The sequence below is a fragment of the Chlamydotis macqueenii genome, chromosome Z, assembly GCF_036417535.1.
Source record: "Chlamydotis macqueenii isolate bChlMac1 chromosome Z, bChlMac1.mat, whole genome shotgun sequence".
Taxonomy (NCBI): domain Eukaryota; kingdom Metazoa; phylum Chordata; class Aves; order Otidiformes; family Otididae; genus Chlamydotis; species Chlamydotis macqueenii.
In genome coordinates, this window is record NC_141593.1 from 74971157 (window position 1) to 74993585 (window position 22429).

General features: G+C 38.7%; 2 protein-coding genes across 4 annotated transcripts; one reads left to right on the forward strand and one right to left on the reverse strand.

Moving 5' to 3' along the window:
• Window positions 1-840: 840 nt before the first annotated feature.
• RAD17 (RAD17 checkpoint clamp loader component) lies at window positions 841-18856 on the reverse strand. 2 transcript variants are annotated; one of them, XM_010121759.2, is made up of 16 exons: window positions 18680-18856; window positions 17071-17349; window positions 15870-15953; window positions 14998-15154; window positions 14367-14503; window positions 13231-13283; window positions 13012-13137; window positions 12855-12924; window positions 12072-12183; window positions 9463-9657; window positions 8198-8283; window positions 7471-7617; window positions 6861-7007; window positions 5973-6093; window positions 4604-4661; window positions 841-2180 (listed from the first exon to the last, which is right to left on the reverse strand). In XM_010121759.2, the coding sequence occupies exons 1-16, from the start codon at window positions 18719-18721 to the stop codon at window positions 1913-1915; spliced, it is 2082 nt and encodes a 693-aa protein (XP_010120061.2). In that variant the 5' UTR covers window positions 18722-18856; the 3' UTR covers window positions 841-1912. The 2 variants fall into 2 exon arrangements, with proteins under 2 accessions (XP_010120061.2, XP_086626478.1); XM_086770352.1 differs by lacking the exons at window positions 13231-13283; window positions 14367-14503 and having other exon boundaries at window positions 13012-13090.
• Window positions 18857-18876: 20 nt separating this feature from the next.
• Window positions 18877-22419, forward strand: AK6 (adenylate kinase 6). 2 transcript variants are annotated; one of them, XM_086770353.1, is made up of 5 exons: window positions 18877-19039; window positions 19946-20038; window positions 20380-20438; window positions 20525-20670; window positions 20819-22419. In XM_086770353.1, the coding sequence occupies exons 1-5, from the start codon at window positions 19012-19014 to the stop codon at window positions 21006-21008; spliced, it is 516 nt and encodes a 171-aa protein (XP_086626479.1). In that variant the 5' UTR covers window positions 18877-19011; the 3' UTR covers window positions 21009-22419. The 2 variants fall into 2 exon arrangements, with proteins under 2 accessions (XP_086626479.1, XP_086626480.1); XM_086770354.1 differs by lacking the exon at window positions 18877-19039 and adding an exon at window positions 19273-19292.
• Window positions 22420-22429: the final 10 nt, after the last annotated feature.

Sequence of the window (22429 nt, forward strand, 5' to 3'; positions counted from 1 at the left end):
TGGACATAGGCAGGAGGGTGGGCTGTAGCACTGACACTCGTTCCTCTGCCTCCTTGCAGCTACACAAGCTTAACAGCTGTCAGCACTTCTCTTTGGCTTACCTGGGCAGTGATGTAATGTTAATTTGCCATCAGCTTTAATAAGGTGCTCACTAGCGCTCCAATAATTTGGAGCTTCCACCCAGTTCACACATTTTGCACACCACTTCAATTCACAGGCAAGAGCATAGATGTTCAACCATAAGAGGTTATTAAAGAGAATAATGCGCTTTTTTTTTTGGTGGTGATGGTTTTAGGTGGAAGAGGTTTTACACAAATTACTACAAATACTGTAGTTGATAGTGGTAAGTCTCTACTATTACTATTTATAATTAATCAGGTGAGTACTGACTACTGCCCTAGTAAGAGAAAGGCCAACAGTGACGCAAAGCAGTTGATGGGAAAATAACAGTTATTATATTATTATAACGTCATGCTACTGCAAGGAAAGCTGAAAACATATAACAGAAGTAGCTCAGAGTTTCGCTTGAGAAGTATAAACCGATGTTTCACGCTTTATTGTCACTTGCACTACAGGACCTTCTGGGAGGGGTCAGACGGCGATTCAGCGACGCACAACTGCAGGAGGCCCAAGAGCAGTGAGCTAGCACCTAAGCTGAGGAGGGGTCACCCCATCCAAAGCACCCTGGCGAGGGAGAAAGGTGGTAATGGCCACCCACAGCCAAAAACATTTTGACTTTGCTGTAATGAGTATAGCTGTACCAGAACTTAAAAATTAAGGGAGACATTTCCCTCTTCAAAATGAAAGACTAGCTATAGATAGAAATAATAAACTTGTTCCTTGAGAGAAAAAAACTGGCCTTTCTAATAGCAGCATTAGTTCCAAGGTTAGGGTGGATAAACACATATTTTCTTCTACTAAGCTTTGGATGTAAGTAATACAGAAATGCAAACATATATTACACATTCAAAGTTGTTCGGTTTGATTTCTTTTCTTATTCCTGTGGTATCACCAACCACAGCAACATATTAGATTGATTTGCATGGACCAATCCCCGTGACAGAGAAACGCTGAAGTATTAGAACAATCTATTCAGACAACAACAACAACACACTTCTTGCGTGTCAGTTACCAAACACAGGATTATTCTTCCCCCAGCACAACTGCAATTTAAGGAGAAAAACTGCAGAGTACTCCCTTAACTTCCTACAGAATACAAAGGATGAGGACTTACGCTTGACTCTTATATTCTCCCCTCCATAAGTTATGAAAATATCTTTCAAAAAGGAATCCAAAATAATCTGTTGTACAACACATGTGCAACCTACGAACACAAGAAAGTCTGAGGCAGAGTACAAAACAGCAGTAATACAGTAGGAGTTCTATTTACATCATCAGTATGGGATATCAACCTTTTTACATGTACACTTCAGTTTCTTCTTTCAGAAGGGCCAAGCTTCCAAACAGCAATTTTTTTGAAGGTATGAATTTTAATAAAACCTTCAAATGCCGACAACTTATCAAATGTGTACTCAGGAAACACACTGTACAATTAGGAAGTAAATTAAAATGTGTAAACAATAAAAATAACTTGAGTGACACTGTTTATCTACAGTCTCTTTCAAACTAATTTCAGTCCTCAATTATTCTTCTATCAAGACAGATTATTTCATGGCTCAGGAGAGGCAGGGAATAGCTTGTAATTTAGTATTCAGCTCAGGTCTGATCCCGCAACGTTAAGAGGAAGCTGAGGAGAGGTGCCTCGATGCTGACACAGCATGTTTAGACTTGGCCTCCTAGCCCACCCACATAGCTAAAGCCGTACACTTGTGCAGACCATGCTCTCTGTAGCAACGGCCTTGGTTGCATATTAATCTATTCAGCCAGGTCAGTGGTGGGTATTTTGTTGTACTCAGTCACTATCATACTCCTCTATTTTTAATTCTTCTTCCTCCATGATTGCTTGTGCTGCAATAGGCTGAGGCTGACTGCAAGGTAGTTCGCTTCCACTGCACTGGCTAGAAGAGAGAGGGAATTCATCCACTTCCTTCTCATTCGTTCTGTTCTTCTCCATCTGCGCAGCCGTCTCCATCTCACGCACATCGGCACGGTCCCCCTCAGAGCTAACAAATAAGTCTGGTATCCCCAGATCTGTGTCAGTAAGTGTCTCAAGCTTTAACCTGTAAAATTATCATTGCAACAGTAAGTTACCACGAAAAAACCTCTGCTCTCTCACACAGAAGCTGCAATAGAAAAGACTGCCCGTGTCCCACACGGGTCACCCCCCTTCACAGGTGCTTAACAGCTTGCACATTTTCTGGTAGTAATACCACCCCTCAATCATAGTTAATCCAAGCCATACACATTCTGTTCTTACGTCGCTACCTTTAGTATTATGTTTCTACAGCTCTGCACACATCTTCCAGCTACAGATACTTGTGCCCAGAACTCAACACCGTACAGCTTACCTGACAGCCCACAGGAGACACAGGAGTTCCTCTTAGGGAAACTCCTGTGCTACGTAGCCTCAAACTGCAGCTACAGCACCAGCAAAATACTACACCATGCTTGTGCCTCATCCCTTTCCCCGTACCCACTGTTGCTTCAAGTTTCTTCCTTGAAGCGACAGTGGTTTTGGTGAGCCTTCTTCATGCAAACGATCTGTTAACAATTAGCTTACTGACAACAGCCCATGCCATATTACACCCTTTCCAAGCAAAACTGAAATCCTTTAGCACAGGAAGCAACTTAACTTGAAACGGGCAAATTTAAAAAAAAAAAAATTAAAAAAAAAAAAGAGTGGAAAGGAAATGTTTTTCTATTTTGTAATTTCTTTTACTATTTGGACTCCTCAATCTTTCTAGTATCTCTGTATCTGTATGTTACCAATGTTCCTTCATCATTTTCCTCACTTTACATGGCAATAATAAAAACTTACAGTCACTGACAAAAACTCCTCCTGACACCAATTCCAGCTGATCAAATGCCATGCACTCTCCTCGATGCCAGTTTTCTTTACTACAATACCACTCCCATTCCATGAATATAATGGAAAATAAATAAAATATTCTTATTTCCATTGAAACAGCAGCCAGTAAGTTATTTTAAGGACTGCTTAACAACACAAAACAAATTATTTTAAATTAGGATTCCTCAAAGAAGCAAATGCTTACTAAAATACCTACATTTCTCTATACTTCCTTTCCAAAATAGTGAACAAATGAAAAAGGATTAACGTGTTTTCAGGAGCAAGTTACTCCTCAGATAAAACTCCAGTTGACACACACCCAACTTATTAATGCAGATACAAAATATTTATCAATATTCAAAGGTATGCTGCAGACAAAATTAATGGCATAAGGATGTCTACGATTAAGTTGTGAAGCTGTGAACATTTTGGCTTAGACTAGGGAGACTGCAAAGGAATACAGCAGTTAGGGACACTTACCTTTCTTCCTGACTAGCAACCAAAATGGGTTTTAATACAGCTGCTGGGGAACAGGGTGGTTCTTGGGTAACACAGCCTTTACCTTACAGGCCAGTATTTCAGAGTTAAACTCAGACAGCAACACCACAGCAATAAATACAAGATGCTTTGTTGGATGCCCTAACTCCCTCTCTTGCTTAAGAGATGAAAGACTTAGCTGGAATGAGACTAACTGTGATCTCAGTTCTTTACTAGAAAAAGACCATCTCATTTAAAACTCTTTATTTCAGAGACATCAAAGTTACAGAAGTGTAACCGATGTGTAAATGATGCCTATGATTCAGAAGGCTCCGTAGAACCACACTGTAACTCGTCATGCCACATCACCCCTCCAGCAATACACAATCTGTAAGCAGAGCACTACAGCCTCACAGTTGAAATAAAAAGTATTTCTTCAGTATTCAACATCTAAGACAGAGGAATTTCAGCAGCTATGGTTTTATTTTTAAAAAATGCATTCTAAACAAAGGCTTCCTCTAAGTAGTCCGACTGGCAAAAATTCCACAAAATAAAAACCAGTGCTGCTGGTTCCTCTAATTTCCGAGGAAGCACTCCTTAAAAATATTTTGTAGTTCCACAGATATACAACTGCTTCAAAGGAAGTAAGAATAATTCCCAATTATACTTTCTTTCTTACACCTCTAATATATATGTGAACACAGAATGTCCTATCAAACTTCCAGATTAATGTTTTATGTCATGATAAACAATAGACAAAGTGCACTACACTCTTTGCATCAATTCCGTTTTATTCTCACATAACTGTTTTTTATTGTAAAAAAAAAAAAAAAATAAAATTATTCATATCATCCACCAGAGAAACAAATATGTCTAGGACAGAGCTAATAGATGCTACAATGGAAAAGAAAACTGAACAAGGATTAAAAGCAAGACTACAGTAAAAATGTTGCTACTAACACTGCAGTGACAAATAGATTTGAACTGGAAAAAGTTTTAATAGGCAAAATATAAAACTATCAAGCTGCAAGTGAGGGAAAATGTCATGTCACAGATGGACACTGAAGATGTTTCTCTACGAAAGGGTTCTCTTCCTCAATGTATTAAGAAAAAAATAAAGTCTTACTTTCATTAAGAAAAGATAGAAGTCATGTTTACCTCCCAAAATGCCTTTTCAGTGGCAGCCTTCCAACGTCTTGTATAAAAGCAATCTGAGCTGAGAACAAAGAATCACCAATATTATATTGAGTAGATTACAACACACATACAATTAAACATACAGGAAAATAAGTAATTCATAAGCTTATAGTCAAGTATTCTGTATATATTTGCAATAGTTTGGATACAAACACACTGCACACCGGTGCATGTATGTATTTTTTAAAACTGTCTACCACATTACCATAACATATTTACAGACTGTCTACACATAAAGAAAACCCCTGACAATTCATCAACTGTGCATTTATGATGCGGAGTTATTATTCCATAGCCTACAAAAGTAATGCATCTTAACTAAGACCTTGACATCAGGATATGAAGCCATTTATTAGAAGTCATTAACATAGCCTAAGTGACCCAGCTGTCTAAACAGTAATTTTTGGATTACGTACCATACACTGTAAACTTTTCTGCATGACCTGTCTGCTATTGGATTACCTCAGGTTACACACTGAAAACTTGAATTTTGTTGACTTTATCTGGAAAGGCTTTTTAAAGCCTTTTGAGTCTGTTGTTGTTACTGGAAAGGGATCAGTTAGCAATGGAGATCTAGTTTATATTGCCTACTAGGTTTCCAAAAGTCTTCTCACTAAATCCTCCAGTAGATTTAAAAGAAGCCCTAAGCCTAAGAGAACAACTTAATTAGTAAAGTTTGATAAATAATTAATGAATAGGAGATGGGGAGAGGGGTATAAGGTAATAGTTAATTCTTGCAATGGAAAACAGTTGCCAATACACTTCAGCAGACATCTGTGCTAGGACCTGGGCTATCCAGTACATTCTTAAATGTAACCCTGTGAAAAAAGGGGTGAAGAGTGAGTTGAGCAAGTTTGCTAATGCCACCCAGACAGACAAGCTACTGAGGATGTAAGCAGACAGAAAAACTCTGCAAGGACCTGAAGAGACTGAGTGAGAGGGCAACATGATGAAATCCAAACGTACACAGATACTAGAAATTCATTTTAAAAAGGGAAAAATTATTTCACTGCTCTAACATGAGGACCCCATCTTATACATTTTATAAAGCATCATACACACCTCACTTATTCCAAGAGAGATACTTACTTTAATTATTTCAGTTACGTAAGTTTAAAAAATGTTCTTGATGTTGTTTAAAACCTAACAGGACAGCCTTAATTTTGGCTATGTTACCAGAAACATTTTTGTATCTCAGCTATAAGTATTTTTTTGTCTGAGGCAAAAGCACAGAAAGTATTGACATTTTGAGTTACAAAATGTTTCAGCATGCTTTAATCACACACCAAAAAAAAAAAAAGTCCAAAATCAAGAGTTATACCCATCTTACCTTGGTTTCTCATTGGATTTGCTAACATGGCAAGATAAGGCAATAGTTCTGTCTGAAGACACTCTGGTGGTAAACAGAAGCTTGAAAACAGAGATTTTGCAGCAAGGCAGTTTTCTTGATACTGTAAGAGTCAGGGGAAAAGAAATACAAGTAAAAAACTTAGTAAATCATTATTAATGTAGATATTCTGTACCATAAAAGATATATTTTCCTCTTGCCTGCTGGATAACTACACACAAGCTACTGAAAAATGAGACCAAGAAAAAAGACAGAATGTTAACTCTTAACATACACAGATCATAAAAATGGTAAATGCCTTCGTTTTTGCTTTTTGCTGAGCATTAAAATTAAAAAAAAAAAAAAAAAAAAAAAAATTATGCCCTTATTATACTCACCCATCCAGGCCGGTATATTTTGCCAGATACAGCGAAAGAAACATTAGTTCAAGTGTAAAAAATTGCCAAGAGCTTTGCTATCTCATGAACAAGCTATTTCTGAACAGCAGTACTTCATTAAACTCACACAACAGTTTAATGTTATTTAAACTGCACAAAAATTTAAACTTACTTTTAGAAATACTTCATAGTATTTTAACACTAATGGTGTCTCCATTAACTTAGGCTTAAGACTCTCCCAGCAGTATGCCAACTTGGACACACGAATCAGACTTTATCAGAGGGCTCCAATTTATTAAAGGAATAATACAAATGTAACTCTTCAAGCAAGTGCTTTTTAGAAGTAGCTTACATCAAAACAGGGTGTTTGACAACTTTAGCACTGTGAGCCTGTCTCATCTGTATTACTCAATTGTCATACCTTACAAAATAAAAATTTCTTTAAAAAAAAAAAAAAAAAAAACAGAAAGAAAAAAAAGCCACAAGCTTTTACCTTTTTATTGATAAAGAACCACTGGGGTTTATGTAAAGGCCGAAACCCTATCCCTCCTTGGTGGTGGGCAAAGGCTCTCGACGTATTTGAATGTATCACCCCTCGGGTAGCCACAGACGCACTGTATGTTTCCATCACAGGCCGTGTCTAAGAGAGAAATAGGGCATCATGTGAACGCAAGGTCTCTGTACAATGTCTCTCATTTGAGCTGAAACATACTCTATAATTGCAGTGACACGACACACCCAGAATATGTTTAGATTGCCGTGAATTTTCACAAAAGCAGCTGAATGAAAAAGCTAGCTCACTTACTTCAGGGGCAAGGCATAGAGACTCCAACACATTTTTAGCATAAATTCGTTCTATTTAAAAATACTCTACAGAATATTTTACAAACACTATAACCCACTGGAATAAAACACTGACAGAAGTTGGACAAAAGGTTGGACCTGCATCTGTTCTGTAGCTGTTGTACTTTGCATTCATTAGCAATTCACTGTCACTTGCACTGTAAGTTTAAAGTAAACATCCACAAACACTTAGAGAAAAGTCTAGAAGCTCCATGTCAGGTGCTAGAAAAAAGTATGTGTGTATAAAAAGTGACACTTACACTCCAGTTACTACAAAGGACATCAGCGGTGCTCAAATATTCACTGGCTCTCACTACATCATCTATATCACAAAAAAAGTCGACGTAGTTCTGGTGAAGGTATAAATTAAACATGCTTCCAGACATATGTGATTTTTCCACAATATCCTATTAGAAAAAAAAAAAAAGGTTCCAGTTTTACATAGCATATAAGGAAAAGCATGCTATAAAAATTATGACACCTTTAGATGGTTAAGGAGCTGACACACACGATCTACAAAGTGATGCTTCTATACAAAAGGGAGATTGGTTTGCTCCCAGAGTAGGCTAACGGTGGGGATGGAGGGCCAGAAGTTGTTTCTGTCTTCAATTCCATGGGTGGTAACCAAAAGGTGAACTCGGACTCCTCTTGGCAATGCACAGCAGAAGGATGAGAGGTAACAATCACAGGCTGCAGCAAAGGGAAGTCCACGTTTGCATTCCACTACAAGTCCATCAGTGAGGTGAGAGGATCTCTATTCCTAGAGATACTCAAAACGTGAGAGATCAAGACCCTGGGAACCTAATACATCTCTGAAGTTAGCTTCCAGAGGTCCCTTACAGATAATTCTATAACTCAGACAGACTGAATACGCATAGATTAAGATCAGCGACAAAATCACTGTGCTTGAGAATTTGCATCAATCCCTTAGAGTTTGATTTGTCTTTTTAAAACCAAACTAGAATAAAGAAGGTATTGCAGATGTACCTCAGGCTGAATAAGCAAGGTGTCTCGACGGTATTCTGATAAGTGAGCCGGCAGCTGAGGAAATTCTGATTCTGACACTGGTTCTCCTACAAAGGATTTTACAATCTTTAGTCTTTCAGTAGCAGAAATATTGTTACATTTTTGCGAATAATAAAAAAAAGCCAGGAGACACATATGTCAGATTAAATATTCAAAATCAGAATAAAAATTAGATAGATAGGAGCAGAACCAGAGATGTGTAACTGCGTGAACAGTAGTTTTCACATACATGGAGCATCATTTTTACCAACTGTCAACTCTACCAGCAACTAGATTACATCCTTTTCAGTTCTCAGGCCTAAGTACTTAATTATATACTCAATATTATACAGTCAACAACACGTAACTAGTTACATTACACACCACCAAACAAATTTTATCTAATTATTTTCCTATTCCCTCATCTCGCTATTTCTCCTCAGTTGATCTTAAAATTGATATTGTGAATTATTACCGAAATGTGGACAGTCAGTGGCATTATGGATCCTGATTTAGCGGAGTGCAGAGAGCACAAGTCTAATAAGTACCAAATGCTCAGGAATTACAGTTTTTAAATGTTAAAAAAAAACCACTACTGTAACCACAAAAAGAGAGCAGATAGGTTCTGTAAATTTACAAAATCTGAGTGTATAAAAAGTAGAACTTTCAGTAGCAGTAAGGTGGAAAGTACTTTGGAGAGGTGGAAAGGGAAGTGGAGGAGGTTTTCAGGTCAGAAAGGAGACAGCACATGTCTGTTAAAGGGAAATGAAGAGCTAAGATAAAAAGTAGAGAGGAAAAGATAGCAGAAAAGAGTTAAATCAACACACACAAACAAGGGAGGCAGCAGGTATGAGGCTGCAGGGCTGATCTGTAACCTTTAGGAATACAGACCAGCGCAGAACGTAACCATACAATGCAGAATTCTGCACAAAAGCAAAATTTGCTTTTGTACAAAGTAACAAATGTGGTGACTATCTAGCTTTGTGTGCATGACAGCACATGGACCTAATGCAACAGGGGTTACGTAATTTTATTACACACGTGTATACATCTTAATGAAATGTTTATTTACCTCACATAGGCAGCTGCAATATCAAGTTACCACAAACTTTTACTCCTGTTTTATACTGTTACTAATGACCAAACATGTGAATTAGAGTTCACTAAGCCTCACTTCAGCAAATGTAGCTGTTAGCAACTGACATGCTTTGCCCATTGAAAGGAAAAGTAAGTCAAAGTTCTCTTACTTTTGCAGTAAATTATTTTCCCCAGAGCATGGAAGAGAAAGATGGAAGCATCTTTGCCACCAATAGCTTGTATCTCCTGGTCTTCTGAAGTATCAGATTTACTTTTCTTTCTTACTTTAGATACTGCTGCTGCTTCACATTTTCGTGTGGAGCTCCTTTTCTTCTTTGACCAAAACTCCTTTTCCAATGAGCAGCCTATCAATAAAAGCAAAATAAAATAAGGATAAAGTACATGCATGCGAAGAAGTTTTCTATTATATTGCTAATGTTCTAAACAAATGATTTTTTTTTTAAATGAACAGAAAAGGTTATAGAAATAGGATCAATAAGAGCAAACTAATTTATTAGGTAGACAACCCGGTCACTTAAACTAGCATGCTTCATTTCACTTGTGTCCCTTAAGCCATAGCTCAGGTGCCAAGTACTTTTTTGAAAAACAACTATCTGTCTTTCAAAAAAAAAAAAAAAAAAGCTAGCATTCTTGTTTATTCATTCTAGTTCTGACGCATCCCCAACTTGTTTGTCTTAAATTTTTTTTCTTTATAAAGTACAAGTGCAAATAAATGTGAATTACGTTTCAGTTACATTCTGTTCACTTATTAACTTCTACTGGCATTATCTGCCAATAGAATTGGCATTATACCCTCACTGAAATATAAGGCAGCAAAGAAAACCTTTCATTTAGGTGATTCTTCCAACAGCCTAGTAATTTCCACAATGTTTTGAGCTCCAAGAAGCTAAAAATTTTTCACCTACAATTCAATTTAGTGGCAAGTGAAGGTTCCTTACGAAACTCAGAGAACTTAGCTTTTAAAGTATTTACTTTTCTCCCACGTGTACCACGGATCCACTTTACCTATTAATGCCACCAAGGTGAACATATCGCTTGTGTTTACACACATACACAAGTGAAGAAAGAAATTCTAGATCTGTATAAAAACTAACACTGCATTCTCAGGACATGAACAAGCTGGTGAGGGGTCTCCAAAATCTACAGAATATCACTGGCTGCCGATCATTTACCTAACTGAAATACCTGAACAACTACAATCAAGACGAAGGCAGATATTCTCAACCTGTTAGACCAAATGTGAAGAGAATGTTCAGTGTGGTATGACTTGAGTACGTAATTCTGAGTACCTTACTTGAGTACATGGATTTTGAGATGTCATGTACAGAAGCTGTCAGCCTTTGTTTTTCTCCCAAGTTCTTCTGACAGCTCTCATGTTTTTACATTTCTCAAGATAATTTATTAAAATTTACACAAATTTTAATAGTCATTTTAAGACTATTTTAATAGTCATTTTAAGACTACTCAGATTTTCTACAGTGTGTAGAAACTAAACATTCAGCAGTGAGCTATAGCAAACTCTTCTCAGGTAGCTCCAGCCTACTAGTTAACGTAATGGCATTAGAATCAAAATGGTTTTACTGAGAGGAATTTCATATTTTTCTGATCAACACAGAACAATGCAGGCTTACTATACTAGAAGATAACATGAGAAGAATTTCGTTTCCAATTTTGCAAGTTACACCTAGAAACCTGGCTCTCTCCCTCATGTAATTTAACAAAAACAGCTAAGTTAATTTCAGTATACTCTAAAACTCAAACTATAACACTCACTCTTACAAGAAGTACTTGAAACTACATTTAATCCCGTACTCCACGAGCACGTTTTCTGTTGGCGAGGTGGATATGAGAGAAAATGCGTAAAAGCAACAAGAACATTGCTAGCTTTATGACATACAGCAGAAGACAACTGTTGAATTCACTCCCTTATTTCTAGGTTGACTATAAATGCTGGCACCCTCTAACGGTTCTTAAAATGAACTACAGATGCCAGAGGACTGCTTTCAAGAATCACAGATTGTGTAACTCACAGACATTTGTTTCTTAACAATTATTGACCTCCAATGCTTATAAAAGACATGACGGGAAGTGTCCCATTTTCTTTCGATGTTGGAGCATCTGAAATAATCCCAAACTAAGTCTGCTTTGAGTACTATCCAAGCCAGTACTTCGAAGACTACTAAAACACAGAACTTCAAAGTGGTTCTAGAATACACTCAATTAACTTCACAATGGGTCATGGCACCGCACAGCTTTTCAATTACCAATAGCCAGAGGAACTCCAAAGCAACATCAATCATTACAGAAATGCTGTATAGAAAGTCAACGGGCTACTTCAGAAATGCTTTAAGCGTGGAGATAAGGATATGGAGAAGTATGAGGAACCAAGCCATGAAAATATCCCTTCCAAATTAAGGTTGCATCATAAAAGCTTTGAGCAGTATACACACACCAATAGCAAGGATACCAAGAAGAAAAGAGTGCATTTCATTAATTTATATCAACACACATACAGCAGATGTTACCAAGTTTTAAGTCTACATACAACACTTGTGAACTGAAACATTTTCAGCTTAAAAAAAAAAAAAACAAACCCACAAGCAAACAAAAAACCTTTGTGCCTTTTATTCCTGCTGCAGAGCAGCATGTTAAAAATCTTTTGCACAGCTCACCTAGCTGTGCTGCAACAGTGAACAGAAAACCTTTACAGCAGAAATGGTCAAAATGTCACTGGCTTAACAAAATCATAAGTATTTACCTTTCATAGAAGAAAACTGAAGACTGTTTATTGCACTTCTTATATCACCTGAACAACCTCTGCAAAGCAACTCCAGAGAAGTTCTATCAAAATTGTAATTCTTTTCTCTGTTCTACAAGGAAAAGCAGCATTCAAAGTAGTAAGGAAAAGTAGGAAAAGTAGTATTTTAGTATTATTCTAGCTGTGGGGACACACCTCTGCTACACACCATGAACAGACAATATTAGCATCCACCACGTGCTCAAGTCATTTAATATTGCTAACTCTAAAACATTTAATCCATTTAAACACATCGCCACATTTTATATAGCAATATTAAAGAGAAAAATGCACATAATACTTTGGAAGGTGTCACTCAATGTTAGACTTGGTTGTAATCAAAATAGTTGAGGAATAATACTGGATTTAGGTTTGTGACCTCTTCTGGGCTTGCTGGATACAACAAAAATTACTTCTATTCCTATTATTTTTTTAAACACACACACACACACATATATATATATATAAATGTAGTTTCTGTAATAGGCAGAAGATTTTTGAGAAGTAACTTTGAAGACTTGCAACAAAGATCAACCAGAACTAATCTTAAAAACAAGACATCTTTCCGGTTAGTTCTTTGTTTTATGCTGGGAGGGACTGGAGGAGGTTTTTGGGGGGTGTCAGGGTCTGCTATCAAAGATCAGACAAATACAGTAACAAATATAAATAACATATTTCAGATAGAAAAGTCTGAAATCTTTTGGTCCTAGCACTGCACACAAGTTATGAGTTTTGACAACTTACCATACTAGCTTCTGCGGTAGCTATTCGATTAAGAACTTTCATCATTTTTGTTGGTGCAACAGGCTTGAAACTGTTGAATTTCATTTAAAAAAAAAATTAATTAGTTTCTGACTTCTCATTTATTTCAATCAAGTTTTAATGAGATAAAAGATCTTACCTAATATTGGATACAGACAACTCCTCAAGAATTTCCGTTGGGAATAGTAACCTCTGGTTGCTGGCTCCACTGAAGTTATCTGAGATTATAAACACAAGGGGACATCTACTTGTACGAACAAATCTCCTAAATTGAAAAATAAGCAAATATAACAACAATCAAACTCCAGTTCCTTGTGAGTGTCTAAGGTGAATCATTAAAAACTTATTTGCAACTGACCTGAGAATTTCGTGTAGACTGCTAGGGTCTCGATAGAATTGGTTAGGTATGTCCTATTCAAAACAAATGAACTGCTGTCATTACATTCAGGTGTCAATGTTCTCTCCCACAGAATGACTGCTATGACACACTACGTTACTACACATTTTTTTCTTCCAAGTTAGCATGCTTTCAACTAAATCTGAATGCGGCTAACACTGCAGATAACTAGAGGGAAAAACCCAAAGCGTAGTATTTCTTCCTTTCATTATGGAAACCAATTACCTCAAAATAAACATTTCCTTTCCTAAGAAACAGCCTTCGGTGATTACACTGCCTAGTAATGCAATGTAAAACTGCTAGACAGTTTTACTCAGAGGATAAACACTCAAGGTAGCAGATCCACTAAGAAAGCAGGCAGGATGAGATATGAGCAGACCTACACCAGAAAGTGACTTTATGAAGAGAAGTCACAGAAAACTATGCCTGCTAAACCCTACAGCACATCACATTACTCAGCTAGAATTGTTATGTTGTCTATTCTTTTTTTTTTTTAAAGTTTTGCAGCCAACTTGACTACAAAACTCCTCTGTCAGAAAAAAAAAGGTGAAAAGGTCAGAAAGCATTTTGCTATAGAAACCCACTTCCGAATAAGTAAAAATGAAGTATTCTCCTGCATTGTGGCTTCTAAACCCTCAGTTTACACCTCTGCCCTAAATAACTCACCCTGCATAAGACCAGAGAATGCCAAATTTCAAAAGCTCTCTCACATATCTTCTATGCTTTCCCCTATTCTTAAGTAACAAGAATAGTGGGTTTTTTTCCCTCTTCCTGTTTATACGCATACATATTTCTAGAAAGCTAAACATACAGAAACATGGGCATGACTTTTCAACATTGACTGACTTTCTGACACTCTATTACTTATTTCAGTACACAAACTACTCTGCAATTTCTGCCTGACTACTGGCTTTCATAGTTTAACTACAGATAGAAATTGGTTCTAGACTGCTGTAGAGACACAAAAAGTAACAAAGAACACATCTGCAGTAAAGCAGACTAACTTTTGACAACACCAATCCACCAGCTAGTTAGCATGTCAATATTACAATAAAAGGTACTGTTTTCAAAACAAAATTTCACGAGTTTTCACTTACTTCAATAAGAATAAGCTTTTTATCATTTTCTGAGGACTCCCCAAGCATCTGAAGTTTGTTATACTTATTTGCTCTTAATAGAAAATCTTGAAAGATAGCTGCTTGGGCTTGACTTGGAAACGTATGAAAAGTTGAGTCTGAAAAAGAAAACTAACTAAAAATATGTATTCTATATTATACCACATAGAGCATAAGTACCCACAAGAACTAATACCCAGCCATGCTATCTTCTGACAGTAGCCACTGAACACGGGAGTCGAACCCTTTGGCAAACACATAACACATACAAGAGAATTTCTGAAGGATAGGATTCAATTGAGGACCCAGACGAAGACAGACTTACCTATTTTTATTGTATTGGCTCAAATGATATCCAGGCTATTACATAGCTCTCTATACTGATTTAAATTGCAAATTATTTTGGAGTAAACACTATGAAAAAAACCCTAAATCCTTTTTGAGATAAAAACAAAAGAAAGATTCTTATTACACTAAGGATTTGGCTTACATGGGTGTGGATCTGACGTCAAATGTGACAGAGACACAAAAGAAGTAAAAAACACAGAATACAAAAGTCACAAAAGTAACTGGAAGAAAAGGAAAAATAAAAGAAAAAAAGCAAAATACTTACCGTGGCCAAACATATTTCTTAGGTCCTCTTTTGTAAAGTCTAAAGATATTGGATTGGTCCATTCTTGCACCAGAATGCCAAGATCTTTTGCTAACATTTGTACAGTTGCAGTCTTTCCACAACCAGCAGGACCAGTTAGCAGTAAAACAGAGCCACCCTGCGATGAGGGAAGGGAAAAAAAAAAAAAAAACAAAACCAAAAAACCAAACACACAAACATTATAAATAAAGACTGAAAATTGTCTGATGATGAATATTGGTTGAATTTCTTCTATAGTTTCTCTGGTAACAATTCTCTTTTCCAAATAAAAACTGAGTTAAATATTTTGTGTTACTAATATTTCATTGAGTATCCGGATAGAAAGAGCTAGAAGAGAATGCTGAAAGCTTTGCTCTCAGATTTTAATGTATCTCTTCAGTTAACTGCACACCACACAGACTACCAAAATAATACATACTGAACTGAAGAATCAGGTCTGAAAAATACTAGGCAAGACTTGTAAATTATGCATGTGTATAAAAACGCATCTTATCAATCAAGACATTAAAAATAACCTATTACACCAAGTCAGTGCAACTGGAAATTTGCCGAGATACTTAAAATTAATCTGTGGGACATACACTGAAAAGGTACGAACTGACTGGATGCTAGAAAACAATATTTCTGAGCCAGACCAGAATCCAGAATCCTAGCAGCATAAGCCCTAAACAAATGTACAAGGTATAATTATGTTCTTAACAGATTTTTTATAACGTGATAGATATATAATCACCACCTGTAAGTTAAGGTTTTTCTCTGAAATTGAAATTAAAATTGAGTACAGCTCATTTGTATGGTTTTATATCTCTAGCTGCTAATTCTAGCAACATTACCTGCTTTGGCTGCTTCTGAGTGATGTGCATTTTTAACCAGGTTTCAACTTCTTCAATTTTCTTCTTTTGCACAGCAAGGTCATTCTAAAACAAGATTAAAATGAATGAAACACATATATACATCTCCTGGTTTCCAAGATTGTAATGACGAGCTTCAAGAACAGAATATCTGTTGACTCAAACATTAACAGACATGTACACGCGTATTCCAGTTACATATGTTTACGCTATGTAGAACCAAGTGCAACAGTTAAGGACAATCATTTCAGCCTGTTTCCTTAAACAACCAATTTTCCATTGCTTGCAGTTGGGAGATAATGAATTATTTATTATTCCTAAAGTACGAACATTACCATCTTGTCTGTCTATGACCGTGTGCTTTAGAGCTATTGCTGGAGCTCGTACTTTTTAGGCTCTACTGACTCCAATACTACATGGGTTTTTGGAACTTCTGCAAATCTCATGCACCTTACTCATCTTCTAGTCTTGTAACTCAATTCCTCTCCAGAGACGAGTTATTAAATATTTAAATATAAAATAACAAGTACTACACGAACTTACATCAACAAGCTAGGAGACAGTTAACACACGTGCTGTACCTTTGAAAGACTCTGTCAAAAAGCTGTTCCATGAGCAGAACCACTTAAGACAGGTTTACTACAGATTTGAGTCCTTCCTCCTTGAAGCCCTAAGGTACCACAGTACGCCCCACCCGCAAAGTCATGCCCAAGATGCATCAAACAAGAGACAGCACAAACCGGAATTAGCCAGGTTCTCTGAACGTGCTATCAGACCAGCTAACTGCGATCTGGTAACATCCGAGATAATTTCTGTTATCTTTGCCATAAGGAGTGCACTAACTCTTTCTTTCGCTGTGGATTTTCCTAGTACTCAGAGCTGTCAGACCTGGCTGAAATTCAGTAACAGGCTGAAAAGTTTAGGAGTGGATGGACAGGAAATAACAGCTCATCAGTAGCTTTATCACCTTACGAAGCCTGGGGGAAAAATGTGTCATTAAATAGGTCATTAAAATCTTAACTGCAAATAGTAATTGAATCAAACTGCTACTTCAGTGCTCTAATAAAATCGGATACTCTTAGAACCTGACCAATACAGATTAGGAACAGAAGCACAACACGCCTCACTGTAACGTTACGCTATAATGTTACTACTACATCAGCACTTAGAATAACTCTCACACCTGAGTTTCAGGTTTGTATCTGTCTACCCATGGCTCATCCTGAGACTGGCTCCAGTTTCGTCTGGACTTGTTACAAGGCAGATCTACTGAAGACGACTTCGCTCTTTTTCTGGGCAGAACTTTGGTTTTGCTGCTTTCTGGCACGGAAGACAGGTCTTTCTTCTGCTGCTGTTGGTTTCTTCCAGACTTGCTTTCCAGTGGCTTCACAGGAACTACACTAGAAGAAATGCTTGTGTTTCCGAAGAAGTCATCAAATGAACACGCCAACCAATCTGTCACCTGGTAAAATACAAACGTTTTGCTACTAATGTAACACTCTCCTCCCCTTAACCGGGTACAGTTGTTTCTAGAGAACTGGGGATTACCAAGTGTATGTAAGCATAACTCATAAAGAACTTCATTAGCATTGAAAAGCATACTACCAGTTAGCAGCAAAACATGGGCACCTGTGCTTTCTGAATGTGTCAATTACATGCTTCTCCAGTATTAAAAAAGTACACTTTACATGTTATGATAAAGACTCTTTTCCAGCAAATTAGCAAATCAGAAGAAGCTGAAAATTCTACAGACACTGTCAAACTAAAGAAATAAAGTTAAAGCAGAGATAAGAATTAAAAAATTGGATAAGCTTATTTATACCCTTCTTATATTCAGGTCATGTTCATATTGGCCCTGTATAGTCTTCAGTATATGGGGTTTTTTTTTCTTTTTTTTAACATTTACAGTGCAGCCATTTTGTTCAGAAGTTAGAAACTTTTGATGAAAAGCTATTTAGGCACAGGTTGCCCAGAGAGGTGGTGGATGCCCCAGCATAAAAAAACTATTTGTTTGTTGTATGAGGAAGCTTGGACTGATTCAGAATCAGACTGTCACAGGTACCAGAATTCTATCTGAAAGTGACAAAAAACAAAACTGCTAATAGCGTCAATATTTAATTTTGGATTTGAGAAAAAACCCTGCTAGGATAGGTGTACAAACTTATACCCCAGAGCCACTTTTCAGCCTACCTATGGTTCCAAAATAATATCCCAGCAGTCACATGCTGTCCACTGCTAACAACTGTACAGTAGCATAGCGAACTGTACTGGGCTACATGCCGAAACACAGTTCTACAGGAGTAACAGAACAGACACGTCATCTCCAAAAAGGTCCGTTAATACTCTACAATTTACATATCTTATAAATGAAGGCAACAGACCACTAGCAGACAAGATATTCTCTGAGAGAACGAGGCATGAGCAACTGGGAAAGAGGATTTGTCTCTGTATGGTTTCCTTTTAACGTTATTCCGACAAAGAACTATTTTTAGTTGAATTTGCATCTTTACCAGCAGGCCGTATACCACCTCCTGAGGGGGGTTCCTTTTTACGCACTGTACCAATAAGGAAAATAACCATCTCACACATGGGGCGGGGCGGGGGGGGGGTGGAACGCAACTGAAGAAGAACTGCCAAGGTAGAGACCAAGGAGCAATTATCCGGCCTAAAAACATCGCTAATCGGAGCCGCCTCACCCTTCCTGGAAGCTGCAAAGAGCTTCCTCAGGACAGGAAGCCCCTCACACCGGGGGCCCCAGAGCCCCTACTCCCACTGCCCCTGCGCGGCCTAACCTCCGCCGGCGCCGCCCGCCTTCCCGAGGAGCTTCCAGACATCCTCAGCCCAGGCGGGGCCCATCCACCGTGCAGTCCTGAGGAGAGACCTCCGCTCCCGGGCGGGGGCCGGCGCTGAGGCGGCAGCGGGACCCCGTGAGCACGACCGGACCCCTCACACCGCACCGCCGGCCTCCCGAGGGGGACCTTCTCCTCCAGCGGCTCTTAGCCGTCCGCGGCGCGCCTGCCTTTCCGCCGGCCCAGCGGGCGGCGCGGCTGACGCCATCGGTGTGCGCCGGCGGTGGCGGAGGCCCCCGCACACGTGTCTCCTAGGCGACCGGGGGAGCGGCAGCATGAGGCGGCCCAACGTTCTGCTCACCGGTGCGGTGGTAGCGGCGGGGCGGCGGTGGTGGTGGCGTCGGCGGGCCAGGTTCCCGGCCTGGAACCCGGGACCTGGCCTGTTCTATCCCGTGTTCTGTCCAGGCTGCTTGGCTCCGGCGTGGCGTGACGCGGGGCGGAGAGAGGCAGGGCCCGGCGGGCCCAGCCCTGTTGACAGCCAGGGGTAATTTGGGATGTGAAGACCCTGCAGAGCCGGTGCTGGGTTGCCCCACTTGAAAACTTGGAGTTTCTCCATGTTAGTTACGGCTTTTAATGAAGCAAATTTTACTTTTGCATCATCCCGGTTAGAATAACGCTTCTGCACAAAGTGAGAGTTTTCTTCGTAGTTCATTGGGTTTTGTGGTTGTTTTTTTAGTCTCTAGACATTGCAACACTGTTCAGCCTGGAGAAGAGAAGGCTCCAGGGAGACCTTCTAGGGGCCTTCTGGTACCTAAAGAGGGCCCACAGGGAAGATGGGGAGAGACTCTTTAACAGGGCCTGTTGTGAAAGGACAAGGAGTGATGGTTTCAAAATAGATGAAGGTAGATTCAGACTGGACATAAGGAAAAAAAATGTTTACACAGGGTGGTGGAACACTGGCAGAGGTTGCCCAAAGAGGTGGTGGATGCCCCATCCCTGGAAGCGTTCAAGGCCAGGTTGGCCGGGGCTCTGAGCAACCTGAGCTGGTTGGAGATGTCCCTGCTCCTTGCAGGGGGTTGGACTGGATGGGCTTTAAAGGTCCCTTCCAACCCAAACCATTCTATGGTTGCTCTTTTCTTTGCAACTTTTTTCCTCCTTTTTCTTATATGAACTTACCAAAAAAAGCTTCCTTTTTGGCTCCTTAGAAGGTTATTTGAAGAAGACTTGCATGCTGTTCTCTTACTGTTTTATATGGTGTTTTCTCTTTAGGTACTCCGGGCGTTGGGAAAACTACACTCGGAAAAGAGCTTGCATCCAGAGCCGGGATGACCTATATTAATGTGGGTGACATGGCCAAAGAAGGTAGGCTGTATGAACAAAGTAGTCCATAAAAGCATTTCAGATAGTTTTGCTGCGTGTAACTGTGCTTGTACTGTGTGCATTACATATTAAATGAAAAAGCAATGAATTTGCTTTGACAGAAGCAAATGTGGGATGAGTTAATAAAGCATTTCTGTAACAGTAGTGTATTTTGTATTAAGTAATAAGTAACAAACTTACACTTACATGGATTTGGAAACAAAGTTGTTCCTTGCTCTGAACACTCTCTTTTGTTTGCATCCTTCTGAAATAAACATAAAAATATAAATACTTTTAATAATTGCTGTTACTTCATGAACTTGCACAAATTGTTTTTGCTGCAGGAGAACTGTATGAAGGTTTTGATGAGGAATATGATTGTCCGATTTTGGATGAAGACAGGGTAAGTCCGACTTCAAAATCTAGAATTTTTGTATTTTGACTTTCTGTCATTTCAGATAAACTTGGCTGTCTTTGTTTCCTTTGTAGGTAATTGATGAACTGGAAGATAAAATGAGTGAGGGTGGAGTTATTGTCGATTATCATGGCTGTGATTTTTTTCCTGAACGGTGGTTTCATATAGTGTTTGTACTTCGCACGGAAAATTCATTTCTGTATGACAGACTTGAAAGCAGGTATGTGAGTGGAGTAAATAAGGAGTAAAGTACTGTTGTGTGACTTCATTGGGGATTTTCTAGGGTATAAATGACTGATTTTCTATAGAATACTTTATAGTTCTCTGCTTATCTAAGGCTGTTGTTCAGTATTGTTCTTGTTTTCTAGGGGCTACAAAGGGAAAAAGCTGCAAGACAACATTCAGTGTGAAATTTTTCAGACACTTTATGAGGAAGCTGTGTTGTCATACAGAAAGGAAATTGTACACCAGTTACCCAGCAACACTCCAGAAGACCTAGAGAGAAATTTGGATCAGATTATGCAATGGATTGAGCAATGGATGAAGGACAACAATTGACATTTGGTGAAAAAGTAACTCTGATGGATCGCTTCCTGGGAGGGTTTTGTAAATGACATTAGTAATTCTTGTATGATAAATTAAAATTAATTGTATTGTAACTTGATATGGTTGGGGACTAGAAGAAGGTTCAGAATAGCCAGGTTGTAAGGCTTTGGGACAGCCTCTGACGCACGCTGGGAGAGGCACACAGGAGAATTGACAAGTGAACATTCAGCAGTGAATGAAAATGACAATGACGCTGTTGCCCTTAGTGCCAGGAACTCAGTTCAATAACTGAAAATTTTTTTGAGCTTACAATTAAAACCAAACCTTCCTCCAGCACCACCCCAAGAAAACTAAAATCCTGGTGACTGATGGCAGTTGAGGAGCTTTTGATTTCTAAAGGGTAAAACGGTGTCCTGAGGAGTTAGTCTGTTTCTGAACTGTTAGACTAGAACCTACTATACTCCACTGTATTCTTGAATGTGTGGAGGCTAATGTAGAGTGAGGGGTGATGATCTAGTTTAAGGAGGGTGCTTTATTTTGGAAATGTCTTGGTAAGAGAGATATTTTTAAATTATTGCACGTAATTTCGGGAATTACTTACGGTGTAAGGAAACATCGGCTATATCTGCTCGGGTGTGGAGTATTAAACGGTAAGGTTTCTTTCTCCTTTTTCTCTCTGTATTCTCCACCACCCTTCCCAATCATGGAACATATTTATCACTGTAAGTTTGTCAATGAAATAGATCGTTTGGCAGGATAACAAACCTGCAGCATGGTTACACTTAAATACTAGCAGCCATCTGCTCTAGTTCCTTGTAGAGGCTGGGTTCCAGGAGGGCATGGCTGTGCAAACCAGAAAGAACCTTTCTTCACTGAAAAGGTGGCTTCTAAAGCCTTGTGAAAGATTCTGTAGAAAGTGTTTGCTAGTGAACGTTTTATATACACAAGTTTGAATAGTAAAACTCTATTTGCTTAAAATTTCTATTATAGAGAGTATTACGGTTACGTATTTAAGATTCTATTTTTCATTCCAAGTTTAGTATAGATTTTTTTGTGAGACTTACAGAGGAATACTACATCAGCAACTTGACCCTTGTATAAACCAAAATAGTGAAAAATCTGGAGTTTCCTTGCTGAACTGGGATGAAACGCTGTGGAAACGCACACATGCGTGTGTTGCTCTTGAACAGCAGCTCTCGGAGTTGTTGGTGGAACAGGAAACAAGGTGGAGGGTGATCTCTGGGGTGGAACTGTCTGGACAACACAGATTTTCGGGAATGCTTTGAATTAGCAAATGCTTACGTCTTGTAAAGTAAACTCCTGTTTCTAAAGCTGGTTGGGTTGTTGTAAATGGGACTGTGGGGGAGGCGGGGCTGTAGGCAGAACACAGACCTGTATTAAAATAAAGGAACTGCACAACTCCTCCTCCTGTC

What these genes read in the sequence shown, in the direction of transcription:
- RAD17 (XM_010121759.2), bottom strand. Translation starts at nt 18,721, where the DNA reads ATGTCTGGAAGCTCCTCGGGAAGGCGGGCGGCGCCGGCGGAG. An exon ending in GATACAAACCTGAAACTCAG is followed by an intron (nt 15,954 to 17,070) that starts GTGTGAGAGTTA and finishes ATCTTGTTTTAG; the next exon opens with AATGACCTTGCTGTGCAAAA. An exon ending in TTGTCTGTATCCAATATTAG is followed by an intron (nt 12,925 to 13,011) that starts GTAAGATCTTTT and finishes GAAATTCAACAG; the next exon opens with TTTCAAGCCTGTTGCACCAA.
- AK6 (XM_086770353.1), top strand. Translation starts at nt 19,012, where the DNA reads ATGAGGCGGCCCAACGTTCTGCTCACCG. An exon ending in GGGTGACATGGCCAAAGAAG is followed by an intron (nt 20,039 to 20,379) that starts GTAGGCTGTATG and finishes TTTTTGCTGCAG; the next exon opens with GAGAACTGTATGAAGGTTTT. An exon ending in TATGACAGACTTGAAAGCAG is followed by an intron (nt 20,671 to 20,818) that starts GTATGTGAGTGG and finishes CTTGTTTTCTAG; the next exon opens with GGGCTACAAAGGGAAAAAGC.